The sequence below is a fragment of the Heteronotia binoei genome, chromosome 4 (assembly GCF_032191835.1).
Source record: "Heteronotia binoei isolate CCM8104 ecotype False Entrance Well chromosome 4, APGP_CSIRO_Hbin_v1, whole genome shotgun sequence".
In the NCBI taxonomy this organism is placed as follows: Eukaryota; Metazoa; Chordata; class Lepidosauria; order Squamata; family Gekkonidae; genus Heteronotia; species Heteronotia binoei.
The window spans coordinates 27,426,249-27,448,429 of record NC_083226.1 but is presented as its reverse complement, the minus strand read 5'-3'; the positions used below and the strand labels follow the sequence as shown (position 1 = coordinate 27,448,429).

General features: G+C 43.3%; 1 protein-coding gene across 2 annotated transcripts; it reads left to right on the top strand.

Annotated features, from left to right (window-relative positions):
• Window positions 1-3,532: 3,532 nt before the first annotated feature.
• SLC25A51 (solute carrier family 25 member 51) lies at window positions 3,533-18,413 on the top strand. 2 transcript variants are annotated; one of them, XM_060237017.1, is made up of 3 exons: window positions 3,553-3,767; window positions 15,221-16,148; window positions 16,497-16,628. In XM_060237017.1, exons 1-2 carry the CDS (start codon window positions 3,712-3,714, stop codon window positions 16,140-16,142), a joined length of 978 nt encoding a protein of 325 aa, XP_060093000.1. In that variant the 5' UTR covers window positions 3,553-3,711; the 3' UTR covers window positions 16,143-16,148; window positions 16,497-16,628. The 2 variants fall into 2 exon arrangements, with proteins under 2 accessions (XP_060093001.1, XP_060093000.1); XM_060237018.1 differs by having other exon boundaries at window positions 3,533-3,767; window positions 15,221-18,413.
• The last annotated feature ends 3,768 nt before the right edge of the window (window positions 18,414-22,181 follow it).

Here is a 22,181-nt window from a genome sequence, read left to right as displayed (position 1 = left end):
TGAGGGTTAGGGGCACTTCCCTCCTGTATTTCAAGGATTTGGCTTCTTGTAAAGCTATGTAATTTTGTTTCTTCTTTGTTTATATTATTTATTCAACCAATAGGTAAAATTAGAGAGGGTGCACGTTTCAGGTTTTGTGGAATTTTAATTTCCAAATCCCTGAACATAGTCTGGAAATTTCAGTGACTGTCTTGATACAAGGGGAAAGGCACACCTCTTCTGATGTACGATTCTCAAGACACCTACAGGTGCTGGATGGAGTAGGATGTACAAACAGCCAGGAAGGGAGAGTCTGTTGTCATGGTTTCCTGCTTGTGGGCTTCCTGAAGGCTTCCAACTCAGAGAAACATGATGTGAACTAGAGATATCCTTGGTATGATCAAGCAGGGCTTTTTTATATTCTTAGTCCAGTACATTCAGACTGGTTACTACTCTCAAAGGTTTCAGGCAAGGATGTTTCAAAGCCCAGAAACGCGAGATCCTTTAATTGGAGATGTCAGAGCAATTGCTGTGGATTCAACCCTGTGGAAGGAACCTAGAGGAAATTCCTCCAGTCTAAGGAGCCTTTTCCAGCGGAAGTAGCTCTTCCTCTTAAGCTGGAGAAAGGCTTCAAACTTTGATCAGTGGAGTGGTAGGATAAATGTCATTTTGTAGTCAAGGCACATTGTGGGCCACCAAGCTCTGTCATAGCTAGATTTTCTTGGATGCATAGAAGACATCTGTCTGATGATCAAAGAAAGAGTTGTGATACTGTGGAGATGAGCATTGAACTGAAGCACACCTTTGTTGGCAGAAGCGACATTACATCAGTTTCCCTCTTTTGGAGTAACAAATTAACAGTGCTACTCTCCAATGAATTGTGAGTTCAAAAGCAAAAGTTGAGTTTTTCAGGGCTACGACCACCAGATGGCAGTAGAATCTCATTGCATTTGTTTTTTTCTGCATAATTTACCATGTTTTTTTTAAAAAAAGAGACAGATGGTTTGTAGTCCCTACACAGTCAGAAATGATATTCACTCTGTTCAAAAGTTAAGCAACCTGATGTAAAGGTAGTATTTGGAAAATAAATGTATTGATGATGCATTTTTCAGGCTCGGTCTATACAGGGAAGCCAGTGAGGAAGTCATACAGTGGAAGAGTTGCTGAGGTGGCAGAACAGACTGTACCATATCAGACTGGAGGTGAGGGATTGCATTTTTTCAGTGCTCCTAAATTAATCATCCCATGCAAAGATTAGTCTAGAACCTATTCCCTGATAGCGTTTTAAATTTTTCCTTTTTGCAGAGAGTTTCACATTAACAACTTCTGCCCCCCCCCCTCCAAAATCTGAACTGGTACAACCCATATTGCTACCTGACAATTCAACAATTCAGCTGCATGCGACCTCAGACTGATTTTCAGACTGTTTTACACCATAAAAGAGTTCCACATAAGGGTATCAGGAACCCAATGGCACCTTTCTGACTGAAAGAAAGCTTTTCACCATACTTACCCACAGTGCATAACTGCGTAACACTGGTGTGTATATCTGTGGACATGCGTACAATGGAAGACGCACGCTCAATGCCAAATAATCCCAGTGGGCCCTGCTGTTGTCTCATTCAAATGGACAGTGCACCCCAGGATCTTCAGTGGCATACAGAGGTTTAACCAATGTGCTAAAGCTCTGTAGCACACAAATCAGTGCGGACAGATGGTTTTAGTTGAGTGGGGGATTTGTCAGTAAGGGTTTCTGTCTCCAAGATTAATCACGCAGCTACCGGTCACTTGCCAAACTGTATCCAATTTCTGAACTTATCCAAGATAATTTACGTTATGAAATTAACCATATTATCAGCAAGACTCTGTACCTTGCATTTTTGTCACAGAGCTGCTCTTTGTGGGTGGAGGTGCATTCTGGTTCCACCGGTTTAACCAGCTTGTAGAGAAAAGCTTTTTTGCTGTCAGAACATGTTTGCTGAAGAGCAGCAGAATGAACACAAGAAGCTGCCTTAGACTGAATCAGACCATTAGTCCATCATGCTTTGTCTACTCTACTTAGCATTGTCTACTCAGAGGTTTTTTGCATACTGCCTGATCTTTTTAACTGGAGATGCTGGGGATTGAACCTGGGATCTTCTGCGTGCCAAGCAGATACTCTAACAATGAGCCATAACCTTTCAAGGAGACCCAAGCTGTTTTTCCGATTCTTAGGTTTGCTGTGCTTGTGTTAAATTAGGGTTTTTTTTAATTTTTCAGTTCAAGTTTTACAGTGCTAAGAATTTAGAATGGAAAAAGAAACTTTTCAATACTGTATTAAACTTCTACTGCAGCTTTTCCTTATGCGAATCTACAAGGGAGCATCCAAAATAAAAATCAGTACCATAATCTCGCTTCATATGCCTGTTTGGCAGGCACTTAGTGATTGATAAATGTTACACATAGGGCTTTTTTGAGCAGGAACCCAGTTCCGGCTGACTTGGCACCAGGGGGTGTGGCCTAATATGCAAATGAGTTCCATCTGGGCTTATTCTACACAAAAAAGTCCTGGTTACACATAACGCTGTAAACAATTATAAGCAGGGTTTTTTTGAGCAGAAATGCACAGGAACGCAGTTCTGGCTGGCTTGGTGTCAGGGGGTATGGCTTAATATGCAAATGAGGTCCTCCTGGACTTTTCCCACAAGAAGCCCTGTGCAAAACTATGATGGTGTCAGGGGGTGTGGTCTAATATGCAAATTAGTCCCTGATGTGCTTTTTCCTACAAAAAGCCCTGATTATAATTATTATAAAAACAAATACGTAACTTTTATTCAGGTTTCACTTCTTGACCCTCAGTTGTACTCTTATTCATTCAGGGTGGCTATTCTTCTGCTTCCCTTCAGGAAATGGGAGAGCACTTCTTTTTCACTTTCTCCTAAAATACATATATACACAGGGCTTTTTTTGAGCAGGAACGCACAGAAATGCAGTTCCGGCTAACTTGGCGTCAGGGGGTGTGGTCTAATATGCAAATGATTGGGGGGGGCTTTTTCTATTAAAAAGGCCCTGGACGTATATATATAATACTTACACAACACGTATATATGCGCACACACACATACATATAAGCTTTGCTTTCTTTTTTACTAAAACGAAGGACAGCGACTGCTAGAGTTCCTCCACTATATACATAAGTTACGCTTCTTCACTATACAGATGTCAAAATTCACTTTACTATAGAAATCTAAAAGAAAACACTGTTCTTTAACTATCTACAAAGATTTCATATCCGACCCTATTAATGAGCTCTGTATCATTACAGCTCCTATTGAAATAATTACCGTTAATCTTAAGGGCGCCATTGACCTCCCCCCGCCCCCACACTCCCTAAATTTTAAAGGGGCGCGCTCCCGTGCCTTATACGAGAAAGAAGACAGACGTAAGGAAGCGTGCGCGTCCCCGCAGCAGCGTGCTTCTCTCCCGACCCCATGAGCTCGTGAACGCGCTTCCTAACCGTCGAAGGGGGCGGGAAAGTGGAAATGAAAGCTGCCACGAGAGCACGTGACCTCCTGCGGAGGGTTGGTCGTCTCCAGACGTCACTCGCGTCTCTCCGTGGAAGGGCGAGACGGAGGGGGGCGTGGCTAGGGTTGCGTTCCTGCCGGTTGAGGGGAGGGGGGCTGTGAGGCGCTGCTCCTGTCAGACCCACTTCTTTCCTCAGAGGGGCCCCCCTTGCCCGACAACAGAACACGCATGCGCGCTGTGAGAGAACCGGCAAGTGGTCTTCCGCCGCCATGGAGCCCGGGCGGGTGAGTCAGCTGGGATTGGCCAGGAGAGGGGCGCGCGCAGGGCGGGCGACAGTAAGAGAGGAGGGGGCGGAGAAGCAGGCCGGGCCTTCGTGCCGGTGGCCCCCCGACTGACCTCGAGCAAGGGCAGGGGGTGAGAAGAAAGGAGGGCCTTCCCGAGAGACTCACCCCATTTCCTCAGGGCACGGATGCCAAGGCAGCCTGCTCCTCCAGACAACGCTTGTCACTGCCTCTTTCCTCACATTGTCTAGATAAAACCCAAATCATATATGAAAACATGTCAAATGATTTGGTTGGAACACTCGCTTCCCAATGAGGATCTGGAATTTTGTACTGATCTCTTCCCCTCCCAAAACGGTGTTTGATGGAACCTCCGCTTTGTCCCTCCCCTCAAATAGGGTTGCTTCCCATTGCATTTTACTGGCCTGGCTTCTTCTTTTCTTTCTTTTTGAAATAGCAGTCTTACACATAAATATTTAGCACAGGCTTTTGTGGGAGGGGGGATTGGGTCAGGCTGCCGTTAAACGTGTAGGAGGAGGGCTGGTAAGAAGATGGCAGTGCCTAATCTGGAACATAAGTGCCTCTCAAAATGCACACACGTTGCACTTTAGGTTATTTCTATAGAAGGACAAGGCATGTTTTTTTTTGGCCCCACCCTGTTGCATAGTATCCTGGGAAATAAACTGCCCCAAGCACCTTAAAAGTTGAGCTAACAGCCTGTTCAGAGTTTGGGAGGGGAGAGCCATGAAGACAGCTAAGGGTGCCTCTGCAAATGGTTATTGAATTTGTTGTGCAGGCCCTGCATGTGTATCCTCAACGAATAAATTGGACTGAACAAATTGGATTACTCAAGATCACATAGACACAACTGTACGCTTTTTGGTTACACGCATACACACACGCACACACGAGGTCCCTTGAGTGCTCCCAAGATGTATTCATCTGTTTGGACTGCTCCAGAATCCGTAAGCTATGCTGACCTGCTGTGCAGAACAGAAGCACATGGAGTTCTGCCAAGGTGGAAGCATTGCTTTCCTCACCCCAGCTGTGCACAGACAGCATTAGATCCAGCAAAGCCAGAGTTAACACTACCTAATGGGAAGACCTAAAAGCCTCCTTTTGGGGCCTCCTTTAACATTTCCTTTGTGTTTGGCAAATGCTAAAAAGGTGAGACTGAAGAGCTCACAAAGGGGAGTAATGTTAGCAGACACTGCACTGAACAGAAAGACAAGGGAACACAAGCAAACAGGAAAGGAATATTGATTCTTTAACTTGGTGCAAGTTGTGAAACACCTGTAAAGCCTTGCATACAAAAACTTAGGTTGGCAGGTAAAGAATGGCATAATATAGGTATTTAAATAGTCTCTTGAGCCTGTGGTGGCATGGCAGATTTTTTTTTTCAATTGTCAGTATGTTGTAAATGACTGACATTAAATGTGCATTGGTTGACATGGTTAAAAAAAGAGAAACATTTTGGATTCATAGTTTCTGTAGGCGTTCCTGCAAGACTGTTGTAATGAACATGGAGAAAAGAGGCAGAGAAATAGTGGTGCTCACAGCTCCTGCAACATTCCTTGTTCAGCTGTTGGAATTTCACATCTGAGATTTGGTTGTGGGTTGTTCTCACTGGCCTTGCTGGCAGTTGGTGAACCAGCCACAATGTCCATGAACTTCAGGGACTGGGTGCTTTCTCTTGGCTTCTGTGATGCCTGACAAGACACACGGAAGGTAAGATGTGGTGTAGTGTAATAATTAAAAATGTGAGCAGCTTCCAGTCACCTTAGCCAGACCTCAACCCCTTATATACTTTACAGGACTGTTGTAAGGATAACTGCTTGTAAAATGTTCTCAGTACCCACGGTGTGCTTATATGAATGCTGGATAATGTGCTGTGATTGTTGTGTATAGCTGTGGTAGCTTTGTGTGAGCTGCAAAAGGAGAGTTTGGAAATGTCAGCATGGCTATCCATTTGTGCATTTAGAAAGGGGTGAGGAGTTAAGCCAGTTTGGTGTATTGGTTAAGTGTGCGGACTCTTATTTGGGAGAACTGGGTTTGATTCCCCACTCCTCCACTTGGAGCTGCTGGAATGGCCTTGAGTCAGCCATAGCTATAGCTCTGGGAGAGCTCTCTCAGCCCCACCTGCCTCACAGGGTGCTTGTTGTGGGGGAGGAAGGTAAAGGAGATTGTAGGCCGCTCTGAGATGCAGAGTAAAGGGCAGGATATAAATCCAATATCTTCTTTTTCTTAATTAGGAAAGGAGGGAGGAGTCAATTAGGAAAAGGAAGGACAAAAGGCATGTTGTGGATCATAGATAAAGACATAAAGTGCTGGTTTGCCTTAGCAATCATTGTAAGGGTTTATAGTTGGGGACTGTATGCAGATGCGTGCCAATATGAGCATTTGTTAAGTTGGGCACACATTATCAAGACACACTGTGTCAATGAAGAACACTTAAGATAAACCTCTTCATTCTTAGCCGGTTACAGAGAATTTCTGGAAGGGATGTTTGTTTACAGGGCAGGGGCGGAGATGCACAGTTTATGAATATGGATTGTGAATAGGGGAGTGTTTCACCAATAAGCTAAAACCCACACTCTCCTTTTAATAGCATGACTCATGCAAAACCTTGAGGTTCTGTTGCTGTTTCTTTTGCTGCTGCTTCCTGGGTGGGGGAATGAGAAGAAGCTTGAGTCAGACATTAGAAACACAGAGTTGATGATTTGGATTTGTCCTAAATCCTATAACATAACAAAGCAGAGAAAGAATGTAGGGTCAGAAGGGTGTGGGATCCCTTGGGAAAGCCTGACAAACCTGCAGCCAAGACTTCTTCTAGTTCTGCCCAGCATCAAACTTGGCTTGCATTTCGTGAAGCAATAGTATCACAGTGGGTAGGGCACACATGCATATATATGAAATTAGGCATAATCATTACAGATTAAAGCAGCCTATGCACAATGTTCCCTCTAAGTTGCAGAGTCTTGTGAGCAGAAATTCTACTTTGTGAGCTACTGCTATTAAAGTTGTGAGCTACTGGCATTGAAGTTGTGAGCTACTGCATAAATTATTGTGCTCTGGGGTCATCCTTCCTGAGCTAAGACAAAAATGTGTGAGCTGTAGGCTAAAAATCTGTGAGCTACCTCTTGCTAACTCAGTTTATAGGGAACACTGTCTATGGATCCTTTCTCATGTATAATTCACACAAACTGTTCAGTTTACCGCAACATACTGTACTGAGGAAGAAACAGTGATACAAACTAGAAGGAGTACTTGCTTAACTCTTGCACTATTTGTCTAAAGTAGGGGTGGTCAAACTGTGACTTGGGAGCCACATGTGGCTCTTTCACACATATTGTGTGGTTCTCAAAGCCCCCATCACCCCATTGGCTGGCTTGGAGAAGGCATTTCTCTTTTTTAATCACTCCTCTGAGCCAAGCCAGCTGACGGCTTGGAGAATGCATTTAAAGTTAAAATTGCTTTCTTTCCACTTCTCCCTCCCTCCCCCATCTATTTTCCTTCCCTTCCTCCTTCCCTCAGACATCTCAGGTTCATGTCTTGCAGCTCTCAAACATCTGGCATTTATTCTGTGTGGCTCTTGTGTTAAGCAAATTTGGCCATCCCTGGTCTAAAATGCTTACAGCAGGCCTTGACAACTTTTCTTTGGCTGTAGGAGCCAGCTCAAAAATTTTAGCAGCCTGGTTAGTTTTTCAGCCTTCACAGTTTTGTATTTTAATGATTTGGTGTTCTACTTATTGCGATCATAACCTCTTTGCAGTTTCCTGTAATTTTGTTAAACCCTTTGACAAAGGGTTAATAGTGTATAAATACCAAGGTGACCTGGTCGTTATCATTGCAACAAAAAGCTAACCTCTAGCTTGACTCTCCCCTAGTTTCTTATAATTTCATTGTTGATTTAAAAGGCACTATTTAACTGAGTATTGGAGCCTGTACAGCAAATGGTTAAGAACTGAATTCCGTCACCAACAATGAATGACGTAAAGTTAAGTTTGCAATGACGAATGCTTCATATAATTTTTTTTCCTGTTGCACAACATCATATTCTGACACAAAACGATAAAATGAGCTATGAATTAGATCCACCAGTTTTCCCACTCATTCTGGGCCAGTTCTCCTCCTCATTACAGCCCTTGTTCCAGAAGACTTTTGTCCATGCAGGTGCCAAGATGCCAAACATAGCCTCTCTGGTAGTCGAAGGCGTCTTCCTTTTTTCATCTATAGGAAAAAATGGTTGGATCCAACCTTTCTGCTTCCACAGCAAATTACTGAGAGATGCTGCAATAAAATTATTGCTAGAAACAGCAGATGCCACAATCTAGATTACCTGGCACCTGGTATTTATTGAGCCCTGTCTTAAAGGACATGGGGTACTGTCCAGAGTGCCACCATGTCCCTGCAACTGAGAGTATTGCTTTGTCCACTGCAGGAAGCAGAGTCACAGCAGACAAACTCTCCCACCCCTTTCCAGACACAACTGTATTGGCTTGCCAGTTGCTTCCTCACAGGGTGTGTCCATCCCCGTGATGTAATCCCTCTTCATAGTTACCATCAATGACTATTTCTGCTGGCAGGGAAATTCTCTAGATGAGCATGACAAGTGGCAAGCTAACCCAGACTGGGCACTACAATGTAGGAGGTGGGAGAGCACTATGAAAAAGCAACCGGGACATGGATAAGATAATATGCAGACCAGTCCATAAATGTATGCCTTTCTTGTGAAAGGGCTTGGTGTTTATGTACCCCAGTCCATTATTAAAATGTGCTGGGCAGTAAAAAAAAGGAAAGAAAGAATAAGATCGCCCTATCCAGAGTCACTCCTAAAAATGCACTTAGTGCTGCTCATGTATATTAATGTGAATGCAATCCTAGTCCCATTAAATGGAGCTAAAACTTGGTCTGATAAGATGCCTCAATGGCTGAATGTTTGCTGGACTGGACTTCCTTCTCTCTTGGCAAATGGGAAGGTCAGTGAACCTCTGGCATAATGTTCCCTCCCAGTCATAATTAAAGTGTTTACAACCCACTTCACACTCAGATCACTTAAATCACCAACAACATACAGTGCAATACAATAAAAAATGTAAAATGCAATATTAAAAGGTCAGGTTAAAATAGTGGATTAAAAAATTATTAATAGGGGCATAAAATATTGCCTCCTAAAATAAGTAGCATAAAAATAGAAGATTGAAATGTCATGGTAACAGTAGAAATTGTTTCTCACAAAAGCTGATAAACAAAAATCATGTGCAAGACTAAAAGCCAAGAAAGAACCAAAATAATCCAAACAAAGGCAACAGCTGCACAGAGAGTAGTGTCTGCTTAACCTGTTTTTAACTGAAGCATAAACGTCTTTGACTGGTGATGGACCAACAGAGAAGAGAGTACCTTTGTGGGGAGAGTTGTGGCTCAGTGGTAGAGCATCTGCTTGGCATGTATGAGACCACAGGTTCAGTCCCCTTATCTCCGGTTAAAAGATCTGGCAGTGGGTGATGTGCAAAGACCTGCACCTGAGACCCTGGAGAACTGCTGCCAGTCTGAGTTGACAGTACTGGTTTTGATGGACCAAGGGTCTGATTCAGTTTAAGGCAGTTTCATGTGTTCAGCAGACAAGTTGTTCAGGGAAGGCTGATCTCTTGTTCTTTCCTCTGTGTTCTGGAATGATGGAATTTAGAGTTGGGAAGGACCTTGAACAAACTCCTGTTGAGCCTCTATTTTTTGTTATGTCTTGGAAGAAGCTGCCATTGGTGCACACGTGTGGAGAATAATGGCACTATGGCCTTCTGTGTCTTCATTGCACATGTTCTGAGAGGTGCAGTAGATAAGGCTACTTGGCAGGTGGACAGGATTCCTTTATAGTTCATTTCCTACAAAGGTGCCTTTTTTTTTGCTCAGCTTGTGTCTCCTGCTTGACACTCTCTGGATCCGCTGCCTGTGGGCCTCATTTCCTTCATTTGTAAATGTAATAAAGGAAACTTAAAACTACTGCCATGGGAAGCACATGTGTTAATGTTTGAGATAATGCTGAATAATTTAGAATTAATCTCTGGGGATATAAAATGAGTAGGACTTGTGGCCACCATCTTGTCCACTAACTCAAATAGCGCCCCCTTCCCATCCCAAGTGGCTTATGGAAACTTGATGGTGCAAGGGGAAGAGAAATAGGTGCAGATTTCACATAAGTGGTTATTAGTTGCAGCATGGAGTAAACTGAGAGTAGTTAATTGCAGGGTTCTCTGTGTTTCAGCCATTATAGAGGTGACTCTGTAAAGCAACTGTGTCCCTGTTGTGTAGGGACACGATAGATGTGATGCTCATCTGCTGGTGAGGAATGAGTGGCCCATTATTGCAGCAGGTCTAGATTTGTTTGCTTCTTATTACATGTTAGGTTTTCATTCCACCATTCCTCCAAGGAGCTCAGGGTGATCTCTTTCTCTTTCTCTGCCTTCTCCTTATAACACCCTTGCAAGGCAGGTTAGCCTGAAAGAGTGTGTGACTGCAACGTCCATGAACATCACTCTCCTTATCCTAAGATGACACTCTCACCCTTGCTCCACACTGGCTGCCCTGTAGCTACACTGGCATCAAATCGCTCACCTCATGTTATAGGTCAGCCACTGGTAGTGTTCAAGTCCTATGATGCCTTAAAGGCCAGCCAGATCTCCAGGATATACACTTTCGTGAGTTAGAGCTCCCTTTTTCAGGCAGAGGGAAGTTTGACTTTTGAAAGCATATACTTGCTCAGCATAAGAGACACAGAATAAATGTCAGAGGTTTGAGAGCCGCAAGACATGATGATGTTTGAGGGCAGGCAGGCAGGCAAATAGATGGGTAGAGGGAGGGAAGGTGGAAAGAAAGCAACTGTAACTTCAGATGCATTCTCCAAGCTGCTGGTTGGCTTGGCTTGGAGTAGTGATTTTAATTAGACAAATGCCTTCTCCAGTCTGGCCGACAGGGCAGTGCGGGCTTTGAGAGCCACACAATACGTGTGAAAGAGCCACATGTGGCTCCTAAGCCACAGTTTGGCCACCCCTGGCATATATCCTGGACATTGTTTTGGTCTTTAAAATGGACTCAAATCTTGCAGTTCTACAGCAAGCCAACATGGCTACCCACCTGAAACTCTTTTTACTGGTATTATAAATCTTTCCAGACCTGTGATGCTCTAGCGTGAGATATTTGTATGGAAGGAACACTTAACTTGAGTTACGAAGGCCTGGAGGAAAACTGGGCTCATTCAAAAAATAAAAGGGTTCCCACCCCCTGGTGATTTTTCCCCCAGTGGAAAAAAATTGTAAATTTTAGAGATCACCAAAAACAACCCCTATGAAATATTTTCTGCTTTGAAATTAGTGAAATGCTTTGCTCGTCTACAAATATGCCAAAAAGTACGATTTTATATGATACAGAAACTTGCAGAAGAGTATAATTTTATATGATAATTAGGTTAGAAATTATGATTTTATGTTGTAAAGAAGGAAGGCTAGGGTTGGTAAGAGAAAACTTTGAGATATTTCCCCAATGTTGTCTTCTCGTGGCTTCAAAATTTTCTGGAAACATTCTATCCATACCCAGGACTTTTTTTAGCAAGAACACACAGGAACGCAGTTCTGGCTGGCTTGGCATCGGGGGTGTGGCCTAATATGCAAATGAGCTTCTGCTGGGCTTTTTCTACAAAAAAGCCCTATGCTAAACAATGGTGATGTCGGGGTGTGTGGCCTAATATGAAAATGAGTTCCTGCTGGGCTTTTTCTACAAAAAAGGCCCTGTCCATACCTGTAAAAAGGTGCTCTGCAAGGGGTCTCATGAAGCTGTGGCCCATCAGCCCCCTTCTGACAAGTCATCCTTCGAAGAAACTAATTGCTTACCCAGAGCTCTGGGAAAAAGAAAGTCAGAAAGTGAAATTGCTTAAGAACAAGGGTGAAACTTGAGGCAATCTGTTTGTTTATTGAGCGAAGCACGAGAAGATAGCAAACAATAAAAAGGACACGAAGCTCACAAGGTTGTTTGTTTGCTTGTTTGAGGGTGCAGTTTTTATTCAGGTGCTCCTCCAACCATGGGTAAATGTGCATGTCTGCCTGATAAATTTTACAAATTCCACATGATAATATTTACCCAGTAGTCCATGTATCCTTCACTGGGGTCAAACTAAGACAACCGCAAACAGAACAGAGTTTATCAGAAGGGATTTTTTTTTTGCCACCTTGATATATTGGATCTTGAACAAGAAAAAGGAAAAGCAAGCTTTCAGCCCCACTCCCCACAATTCACTGTTTCTCTGGTCCAGTGGGATTCTTGTGCTGATTTTTGCTTCTGGCTTATATAATCTTTTTCTCGGGAAGTTCTTTAGATTGGACCATCTTAAAAGGGTATGCATGAATATATATATATATATAAGTTTGCATGTATAGAGGGGGGAACCACCCTTTTCTGTGGGATACTTGGAGCTGTGCACTTGCAGTGCTTGACAAAAGCATTACTTACTTGCATAGGAGTAAAGGGGGAAATTCACATATTCTGCAGCTGTTGTAAAAGAAAAATCCAGTAGCAGAAACAAAACAGAATAATTGCTGGGATAAATAATACCTTTCTCTCTCACACACACTAAATAATGCACTTTCCACCCATTTTCAGTGCACTGTAACAATCGTTTGCAAGTGGGTTTTACATAAGAACATAAGAGAAGCCATGTTGGATCAGGCCAACGACCCATCCAGTCCAACATTCTGTGTCACACAGTGGCAAAAATTTTTATATATACACACACACTGTGGCTAATAGCCACTGATGGACCTGTGCTCCATATTTTTATCTAAACCCCTCTTGAAGGTGGCTATACTTGTGGCCGCCACCACTTCCCGTGGCAGTGAATTCCACATGCTAATCACCCTTTGGGTGAAGAAGTACTTCCTTTTATCCATTTTAACCTGACTGCTCAGCAATTTCATCGAATGCCCACGAGTTCTTGTATTGTGAGAAAGGGAGAAAAGTACTTCTTTTTCTACTTTCTCCATCCCATGCATTATCTTGTAAACCTCTATCATGTCACCCCGCAGTCAACGTTTCTCCAAGCTAAAGAGCCCTAAGCGTTTCAGCCTTTCTTCATAGGGAAAGTGCTCCAGCCCTTTAATCATTCTAGTTGCCCTTCTCTGGACTTTCTCCAATGCTATAATATCCTTTTTGAGGTGCGGCGACCAGAACTGCACACAGTACTCCAAATGAGACCGCACCATCGATTTATACAGGGGCATTATGATACTGGCTGATTTGTTTTCAATTCCCTTCCTAATAATTCCCAGCATGGCGTTGGCCTTTTTTATTGCATACGCACACTGTCTTGACATTTTCAGTGAGTTATCTACCACAACCCCAAGATCTCTCTCTTGGTCAGTCTCTGGCAGTTCACACCCCATCAACTTGTATTTGTAGCTGGGATTCTTGGCCCCAATGTGCATTACTTTGCACTTGGCCACATTGAACTGCATCTGCCACGTTGACGCCCACTCACCCAGCCTCAACAGATCCCTTTGGAGTTCCTCACAATCCTCTCTGGTTCTCACCACCCTGAACAATTTAGTGTCATCCGCAAACTTGGCCACTTCACTGCTCACTCCCAACTCTAAATCATTTATGAACAAGTTAAAGAGCATGGGACCCAGTACCGAGCCCTGCGGCACCCCACTGCTTACCGTCCTCCACTGCGAAGACTGCCCATTTATACTCACTCTCTGCTTCCTATTACTCAGCCAGTTTTTGATCCACAAGAGGACCTGTCCTTTTACTCCATGACTCTCAAGCTTTCTAAGGAGCCTTTGATGAGGAACTTTATCAAAAGCTTTCTGGAAGTCAAGGTAAACAACATCAGGTCTCCTTTGTCCACATGTTTGTTCACCCCCTCAAAGAAATGTAACAGGTTAGTGAAGCAAGATCTTCCCTTGCAGAACCCATGCTGAGTCTTCCTCAATAACCCATGTTCATCAATGTGCCTACTCATTCTGTCCTTGATAATGGTTTCTACCAACTTTCCCGGTATTGAAGTCAGACTGACTGGCCTGTAATTTCCCAGATCTTCTCTGGAACCCTTGTTATTTCTCACAGTAAAATCCAGTTGCAAAGTGCGCTGAAAGGGTTTGAACCTGCATTAGCATATGTGAAAGTGCTCATTATAAGATAGTGCTGGGCTAGAATAATGGGTTGTGTGAAAGCAGTGCTGGGCTAGAATAATGGGTTGTGTGAAAGCAGTGCTGGGCTAGAGTAATGGGTTGTGTGAAAGCTAGACTTCTTCAGTAAAGTTCTCATGACCGCACTAAGAGCCTTGACATGGGGCAGGTCATGGGAGATGGTACAGATTGCACCAACTGATTGTAATGTGCTCAGCTACCTAGCACTGAAAAAAGAACAGATGAGAACATACTGTCAGTTCTTCTTAAACTGCATGTCCCCTTTGCAAGACCTGAGCAAGGTTCTTAGAGCAATAAGATGTTTTGGAGGTCATTAATTCATAGGTTCCCCATAAAACAGAAGGGGCTGGGAATCTTTCATACATACGAGAATGCATTTTGAGGCTGTCTCATTAGGTACCCAAAACAACAAATATGGTACATTAAAAATAAATAAATTAATTAAATATTAACATATTCATTGTTGCATTGGTTATTATGAGCTAGAGCCCGCAGTCAGATGCAGGTAGTATTGTATTGAGTCATATGTGTCCTCATGCACACACAATTGCATACTTAGAAGAAGGAGGAGGGGAAGTTATTAGAATTTCCCTTGTAATGAACTCCTTCCGTTTGTTTCACCATTTACATGGAGGGGGACCTCTCTCTCTCACACACACACACACATGTGCAGCTCCAGTTTTCCCACCATTACTAGCTCATTTCTCCCCTGGCCCCCAAATTGTTCTTCCCTCTGACTTACCCCCCCCCCCCCCGCATCCCCTTTTCTGCTTGGCCACTACCCCTCCTCTTGGTCCTGGGTGCCGCCAGTGAGTGCTATGGGATCCTGAGAATCCCACCTGAAGTCCACGGGTATAATTCTGCAACATCTGCTTTCATGCAGACATTGCTTTTAATGTCAGTTTTTAAAAACCCACAAATGAGCTTTCAAAACAATAACAAAGAAACCTGGGGTTCTCCCCATCCCTGGAATCCTAAATGGTAGCTATGGCTAGACCTGTTCTGCAAATTTGACTGCTACACTGGAGCCAGCCTTTGGCTAGTACAGATACAATTATATCTGCATGGCTGCCAACTTTCTACAACTAATGTAGTGGACTCAGACTCCTAAGTTTATGCCACTAATTTTTTTTAGCTTTTAGGGTGCCATTGGTTTTTACAAGTAACACAATACCCTAGTCTCAAATTAGGCAACCTTTGTTTTGGTTTATCTTTACAGTAAGTTCAGGTGAGGGCAGCTTAGCTAATTCTTTTCCCTTGTAGGAGGAGAGGAGAACACTCCTGTGAGGACAAAGTGTGCAGCATGATGGATTCAGAAGACCTTGTCCTTCAGAAGCCAAAGACAGACCAGATTGGTCACCGGGTTGTAAATGTGAGCTCAGGCAAACATTACTTCTGTGGTTACTGTGCGGCCATCACAAACGTCGGAGTCACTTTCCCCATCCAGAAGGTCCTCTTTCGTCAGCAGCTATACGGCGTGCGAACCAGAGATGCAATACGTCAGCTGCAGAAGGACGGTCTCAGGAACCTGTACCGTGGAGTCCTTCCTCCGCTGATGCAGAAGAGCACCACCCTGGCGTTAATGTTCGGTCTGTATGAAGACCTCTCCTCCCTTCTTCTCAGTCGTGTGAGTGCCCCCGAGCTTTTGACCCGGAGCGTGGCAGCAGTGCTTGCTGGAACAACAGAAGCTGTTCTGACCCCCTTTGAGCGCGTCCAGGTGCTTCTTCAGGACCACAAACACCACGATAAATTTACAAACACTTTCCAAGCCTTCAGGGTTCTCCGAGAACATGGAATCAGGGAATATTATCGAGGGTTGGTGCCGATTCTGCTCCGGAATGGTCCCAGTAACGCGCTTTTCTTTGGCCTTAGAGGACCTATCAAGCAGTGTTTGCCTGAAGCAACCACGTACAGGACTCATTTGATCAACGACTTTATCTGCGGAGGCCTCTTGGGGGCTATGCTGGGATTCCTCTTTTTCCCACTGAACGTTGTGAAGGCCCGCATGCAGTCGCAGATTGGCGGGGAGTTTCAGCCATTCTCCAAGGTCTTCATGACGATTTGGATGGAACGCGACCGGAAAGTGACGCAGCTCTTCCGGGGAGCCCACCTCAATTATCACCGGTCCCTGATCTCCTGGGGCATTATCAATGCAACCTACGAGTTCTTGCTCAAGTTACTATGAAAAATGGTACTGTCTTGCAAAGTTCCTTTTTTTTTTTCTCACTTGGGCAATCAGCCAGCACTGAGTTGTCCGTTTCCAGGGAGCAAAACTAATCATAAAACAAACTTGCAGTAAACAGCAGTGAGCTCTGGAACATTTGGGGAAATAATAGTAGGTAAGGCTGTCTGTCAGTTGTTTGGTTCAGTGCCTACGTAGTGTTAAAATGTGATTGCATTTCATCTTATTAATGGCCTATAAGACTATGGGTGTGAGTGGCAGTGGGCTGGCTGAATAGTTTTTCTTTTGTGTGTGAGAATGTGGCTAGCAGGAGGATTCACCTCTCGTTTATTTTTTTGTGTGTTGGCCCACAGCCAGCTTGCTCCAGATCACCTTCAGCGTCTCGCAACACTCCTGGTGATCCAAAGAATGCACTTTGAAGAAATGTTAATGGGACAGAAGATTTTATAAAATGCTATTTAATTCCTGTTTTGTAACACATGGCGGCATGTGGACTTCCAACTTGCGTGATGCTTTCTCCCCCTCTCCACTTTTTGTTACTCTTTGAAAAACGACAGCCAAAATTGGAAAGGAAATCTAAATCTTAAGAGTTCTACAAAAAGTTGTCAAAATTGCTTTTGCTACGCAGTTGTGACGAATGCCGTTTTGTCAAGACTGACTATTTTAATTTCAGAGGCCAAGTTCACCATAACTCCAGTGGCAGGTGTAACTGTTCATAAACTGGGTGGTGAATGACTGCTGAAGAAAAATTGAGAGCAGCTTTATTATTTGAAGAGCTTTACAGTCGCCTTCCTGCTATATGCTTCCTGCTACACCTAACTTCGTCAGTGTAGATTTTTGTTTTGTCCTGTACACTGCTTACTGGTTGCAAGTGGTATGCTTTTTCATAATCTTTTGCTTTGGGTGCAAAATCACAAACGATAGCATCAGAATCAAACAAAAGCATTTTAAAATCCCGTTGATTTGAATGGGATGCAAAAGCTTTTAACTTCTGGAGATTGAGCTCTGTGTTAATATTGCCACCCCCTAAAATTCTGACTTAGCTAATGAATTTTCATATCTGAACAACTTTTGGATCTTCTAGTTGAACAGGCATTTAGCAAATGTCAGTGGAGAAAACATATCAAGGTGTGAACATCTGCCTTTTTATGGGGAATATTGTTGGGGTAGATTAGAGTTGCTTCCTGCAGTGCTCAGGTAGAAGTGGACAGAAGGTCCTCCCCTAATGTGAACTGCAGCCTACACAAGTAGCCCTGCTCACAGGTTCTGCCCATCTGGGTTTTTTTTTTTTTTTTTTTTTGCAGTCTGTAGATTATGTTGCTGGGAGCCTTGCTTTGTGTCTAACCTGCACTCAATGAGCAGTGTTTGAAATGGCCTGCAGAATAGGGGCAGAAGACCATGCATATGTGTAAAAAGAAAATACAACCTTGAAAGTAGCTCTCTCTTGCATTAGTTGGAGCCAGGCCTTTTTTTTGTAGTAGGAACTCCTTTGCATATTAGGTTACACCCCCCCCCACCCAATGTAGCCAATCCTCCAAGAGCTTACAGGGCTCTTTTTACAGGGCCTATTGTAAATTCTTGGAGGATTGGTTACATTAAGGGGGGTGTAGCCTAATATGCCAAGGAGTTCCTGCTACAAAAAAAGCTCTGGAACTTGGAGCTGATTTTTTTTTTCTGTGTTCATTCAATCATGCTGACAAACGTTATCTGTATAAATTCCAGAATTCACAGGTGGGGAGAGGGTATTAAACCTAAAGAAATGCAATGCAAAAAAGTCTCAAGTGTTGGGAAGGAAAGCAACGCCTCAAATAACACTTGTCTTATTGTGTGACTGGGGATTTTTATATAGTTTTTTTTTTTACAAATGTTAATAAGCGTTAATATTTTTCCTATTAGTGATGTACAGGAAAGCTTTCCCAGACTGAACTGATTGTCCTCTTAAGTGTTGAATGTTTTCTTTAATAATAACTTCTCAGCATCCAGACAGTACAATTCTTTTTTTACCTCGCCTACCATCCACATGATAAATTGCCGTCAAGCAGCTGATTAATCCTGACCGAATATATCCCATTTCTTGACTCTTGTACTGATCTTGCTTAGCCTCACAGCCAGATTGCCAAGCACAAAAAGGAAGAATGTTTGATATATTGAATGTTGTGATTACGTGCATTTAAGTATGTCCTATTGGAAGTTTATTACTGGTAAAATCAGATTTTACCAGGGCATTTTGTTTTGTAACTTTTCCTTGATGGAATAAAACAAAAGTAAATCTTGCTTTCCTGTAGTAAAGTACATTAGTAGGTCTCCCCCCCCCCCCCCCGCACAAATCTTGAAGTTTTAGTCTGGAGTCTCAGCATAAAACAGATCTTGAACGCTTGGTAAAGGAAAAAACCCACAGAACTAAGGTTTTGTTTTCAGATTTTTTCATCTCCTCTTCTCCCCGCCCCATCTGCAGGGGTTCAGGACAAAAAAAAAATGTTTCAGAGGGGTGAATTTAGGAGCCCCCCCCCCAAAAAAAAACCCAATCCTAAACCCATTTTTTTCAGTACCTTTTGTTAAGACCAACCCAAATGATGTAAAATAAGGTGCAGGCTTCCAAACTCAAAAACTTGCACAGTGTTGCATGTCATTCCAGTTGATCTTGATAAAGGGTGTTTGATTTGAGGCACATGCCATTAGATACATGTCAAAAGCAAGATATTCTTTGGCAGCTTAACTGTCCACATCTGTAATTTGAGAAGCCTCTGGAAGAAGGAAGTCCGGTGCTGAAGTTCATCTTCTCCCTTCTTGTAGATTGATTAGATTGGTGATATTCTTTGTTAAAAATATGGGCCGGGGGGGGGGGAGCAGGAGGAAGAAATATAGAAACAATAACTAGGAAAACATCAGCTTAGAATAGCACTGTTTGTCTAGTACCTAAATGCGGGGGGGGGGGTTTGTAGCAGGAACTCCTTTGTATATTAGGCCATACACCCCTGACGTAGCCATTCCTCCTGGAGCTCACAGTAGGCCCTGCGCTAAGATCCCTCTTGGAAGATTGGTTACATCAGGGGTGTGTGGCCTAATATGCAAAGGAATTCCTGCTACAAAAAAAGCCCTGCTTAAATGCTAGTAAGAGTAGGTATCTGGCAAACTTCAAGGTGGAGAGCATTCCACAGTCAAGGGGCTTCTCAGTAGTTCTGTGCTGTCTCTGGTCATCGACCTGCAGAACCACACCTTCATTTCCATTTCTAGGCATGACTGAAGAACAACAGAATCTTGCAGGCCTGCTTTTTTGTATGTGATCAGCAGTGAATTTCCCTTTGTCTCCTTTGCCACAGTGATAAATCAGACTGAAAGTAAAGCTGGAGGCTCATTTGAAACAGAGGCCATAAATATCAGCTCCTGTACTTTTCCCTCTGTTGTAAAAATTAATGAAGCTAAACAGCAAAACTAAAGTCCGCTGAAAATCTATGAGTCTGCAGCAATCAGGGTCATGCAACAAAGTCAGTCCTGCAGTTAAATGCAGAGCTTTGGGGAAGGGGGGGGGGGGAATGCAGCCTCAGGAATTAATTCCTGGCCATGCAAAAGCTCATTAAACTGGTTGTTTGATATTATGGTTGAAGAACTGCACAACCTGTTTTGCAGGTCAGGGCAGACAGCAGTGAGTCAAAATTATAGACTACCTATCTGACTTAATGCTGACATTCAAACAAATATCCACCAGCTACTAGAAAACGTTCCAGAGCAAGCTAAGTTAAGCCCAATGTAAAAATAAAGCACTGCTGATTTATCAGTCTCTTTTATTAATTGAAATTTTTATAGCTTTAAAAGCCTGGTTATTGGTGCTCTCTTAGTTTTCTACCACCATTTTGTGGAGATATATTCTGCTGCCGACTTCCCGCCTGGTTTAAAGGGCTTGCCAATAAGCTGCTTGGTGGGCCCTTTAAATGGCATTGGAGTGGGGCGGTGGCCATGTCAGTAACAAGGGAAGACTGTGGGTAAAGGGGCTCATCAGGAAGGCCCTGGGGGACTTAAAGGCCAGGTCAGGGGGGCTCAGGAAGTCGAGGGCAACGCTCCCACAGCCCCCCTGTAGCTACAGACCTGGGTCAGGCTATACCATATCTTCTTCTCTCCCTATACATCCACACTTATTCAGATGAGGAATCAGGTACAGTGAACAGAGCTACATATAGCTGATAGGTAGTAGTTTAGAATGCAAATTGGTACAAATTTAAAATCCAATGACAGAATAGTAAAATGAACAAATTGAGCAAACCTTGAGAACAAATTGAGCAAACTTCTGAGAAAGCAATGCTCTCATTTTGGCCCAGGCTTATAAATGATAGCAGACATTCACATTTTGACATGTTACTGTTTTATTGGTTTCTCATGCTACCCAGGTCAAAAGTTTGCTCAATTTGTTATTTTTACTATTCTGTCTTTGGATTTTAAATTTGTACCATTTTGCATTCTAAACCACTGCCTACCAGCTATATGTAGCTCTGCTCACTGTACCTGATTTCTTGTCTGAAGAAGTATGCATGCACACGAAAGCTTATTCTGAATAAAACTTGGTCTTAAAAGGTGCGACAACTCCTACTTCATTCTGTTGCTTCAGACCAACACGGCTGCCCACTTGGATCTCTCTATACATATTATAAGCCCAACCATAGCTAGATAGCCTTCCATTACAAAGGGATGCAAGATGGGTCTCCCACATCCACAGCTGACCTCTAACCTGTGCAAGATGAAAGACAAAGCAGTCTACAATCCACAGACATTGGAGGTACACCATGCTTATCACGGCAAGACTTCCAAGTCAGTTTCAGCATGGAAACTGAATTCATTTAGAGATGGGAGCCTGGCTGACAGCCCCTCTGTTGCAGACCCCCTCTAGCAAGCCACTGGTCTCCTGTAAGACCGTCAGCCTGATCCAAGCTAAGTCCGTGTTAGTTTCTTTTTTTAAAAATTAAGCTTTGATAAAATGTTTGTTTTCTTAACTCCCAGTGGCTGATTGCAGTGTCTGTAAAGAGATCTTGGTTGAAGCCTCCAGGCAGGTTGGGTTAGGATGCAGGCAGGGAGTCACTGTAATGTGCAACACTGCCCCCTGCAGTGTGAAGTAGTGAGTGCCAGGGAAAAGTCACCATTTTATGGTGTGAACTGGTCATCCTGAAGAGAGTGCCTGAAGCCAGTTTGACAAATATCAGTGTTTTGGATATTAGGGTTCTAGACCTTCCCTTTAGTATACTGAATTCTGCCCTTCCTGCCAGGAGCTCACATGGATCTCCCTGTCTTTTTAGCCTAAGAGCCCTAACAATGATTCTCCCCTTGTAGTCTAACAGAAGTAGGTGAGGCAGAAAAAGAATTATTGGTTCACAGTCACCCCAGAGTTTCATGAGCATGGATTTGGAACCGGCTCTTCCAAAGTCTTGCCAACTGTCTACTATACTAGGGTTGCCAGCCTCCTGGTGGGGCCTGGAGATCTCCCACTGTTACAATTTGTCTCCAGCTGGCAGAGATCACCCTGGAGAAAATGGCTGCTTTTAAGTAAATATGCCATTTTAAACCAGTCTTTTTGATCTTAAATGAAATCTTGATTTGATATAGGGGTGGGGGGGAGGAAAATTTAGCAAATAAATATTCATAATTCTATTTGCTCAGGTTACTAGGACAAATTAGTACTGGTGGTCTCTTTGATTTCAGCAGTACTTGATTGTAGCTCTCTCCTTTTGGAATTGGAGTCATGTGTGTTTATAAATAGAGCCTCATTTCTTAAATCTATTTTCCTATTAATTGCTTTGGTCATAAGCCTGACCCCTCGTACAGTCTCTGAAAAGTGCACAGTCTCCAACAGTATGTTCACTAGGTAAATTTCACAAACTAATGTAAGTATTGATTTTCAGAAAAGCTTTCAATGTAGTTTGTCAGGATCCGCTGGTTAGACATTTTTTCTTGAAGCTTATGCTTTACTGCAGAAAATAAGGGAACCAAACCTTGTACTCAGAGCAGGTATGGGCTCACTTCATTGTTCAGCAAAGGTCACAGAGCTGTGAAAAGGTT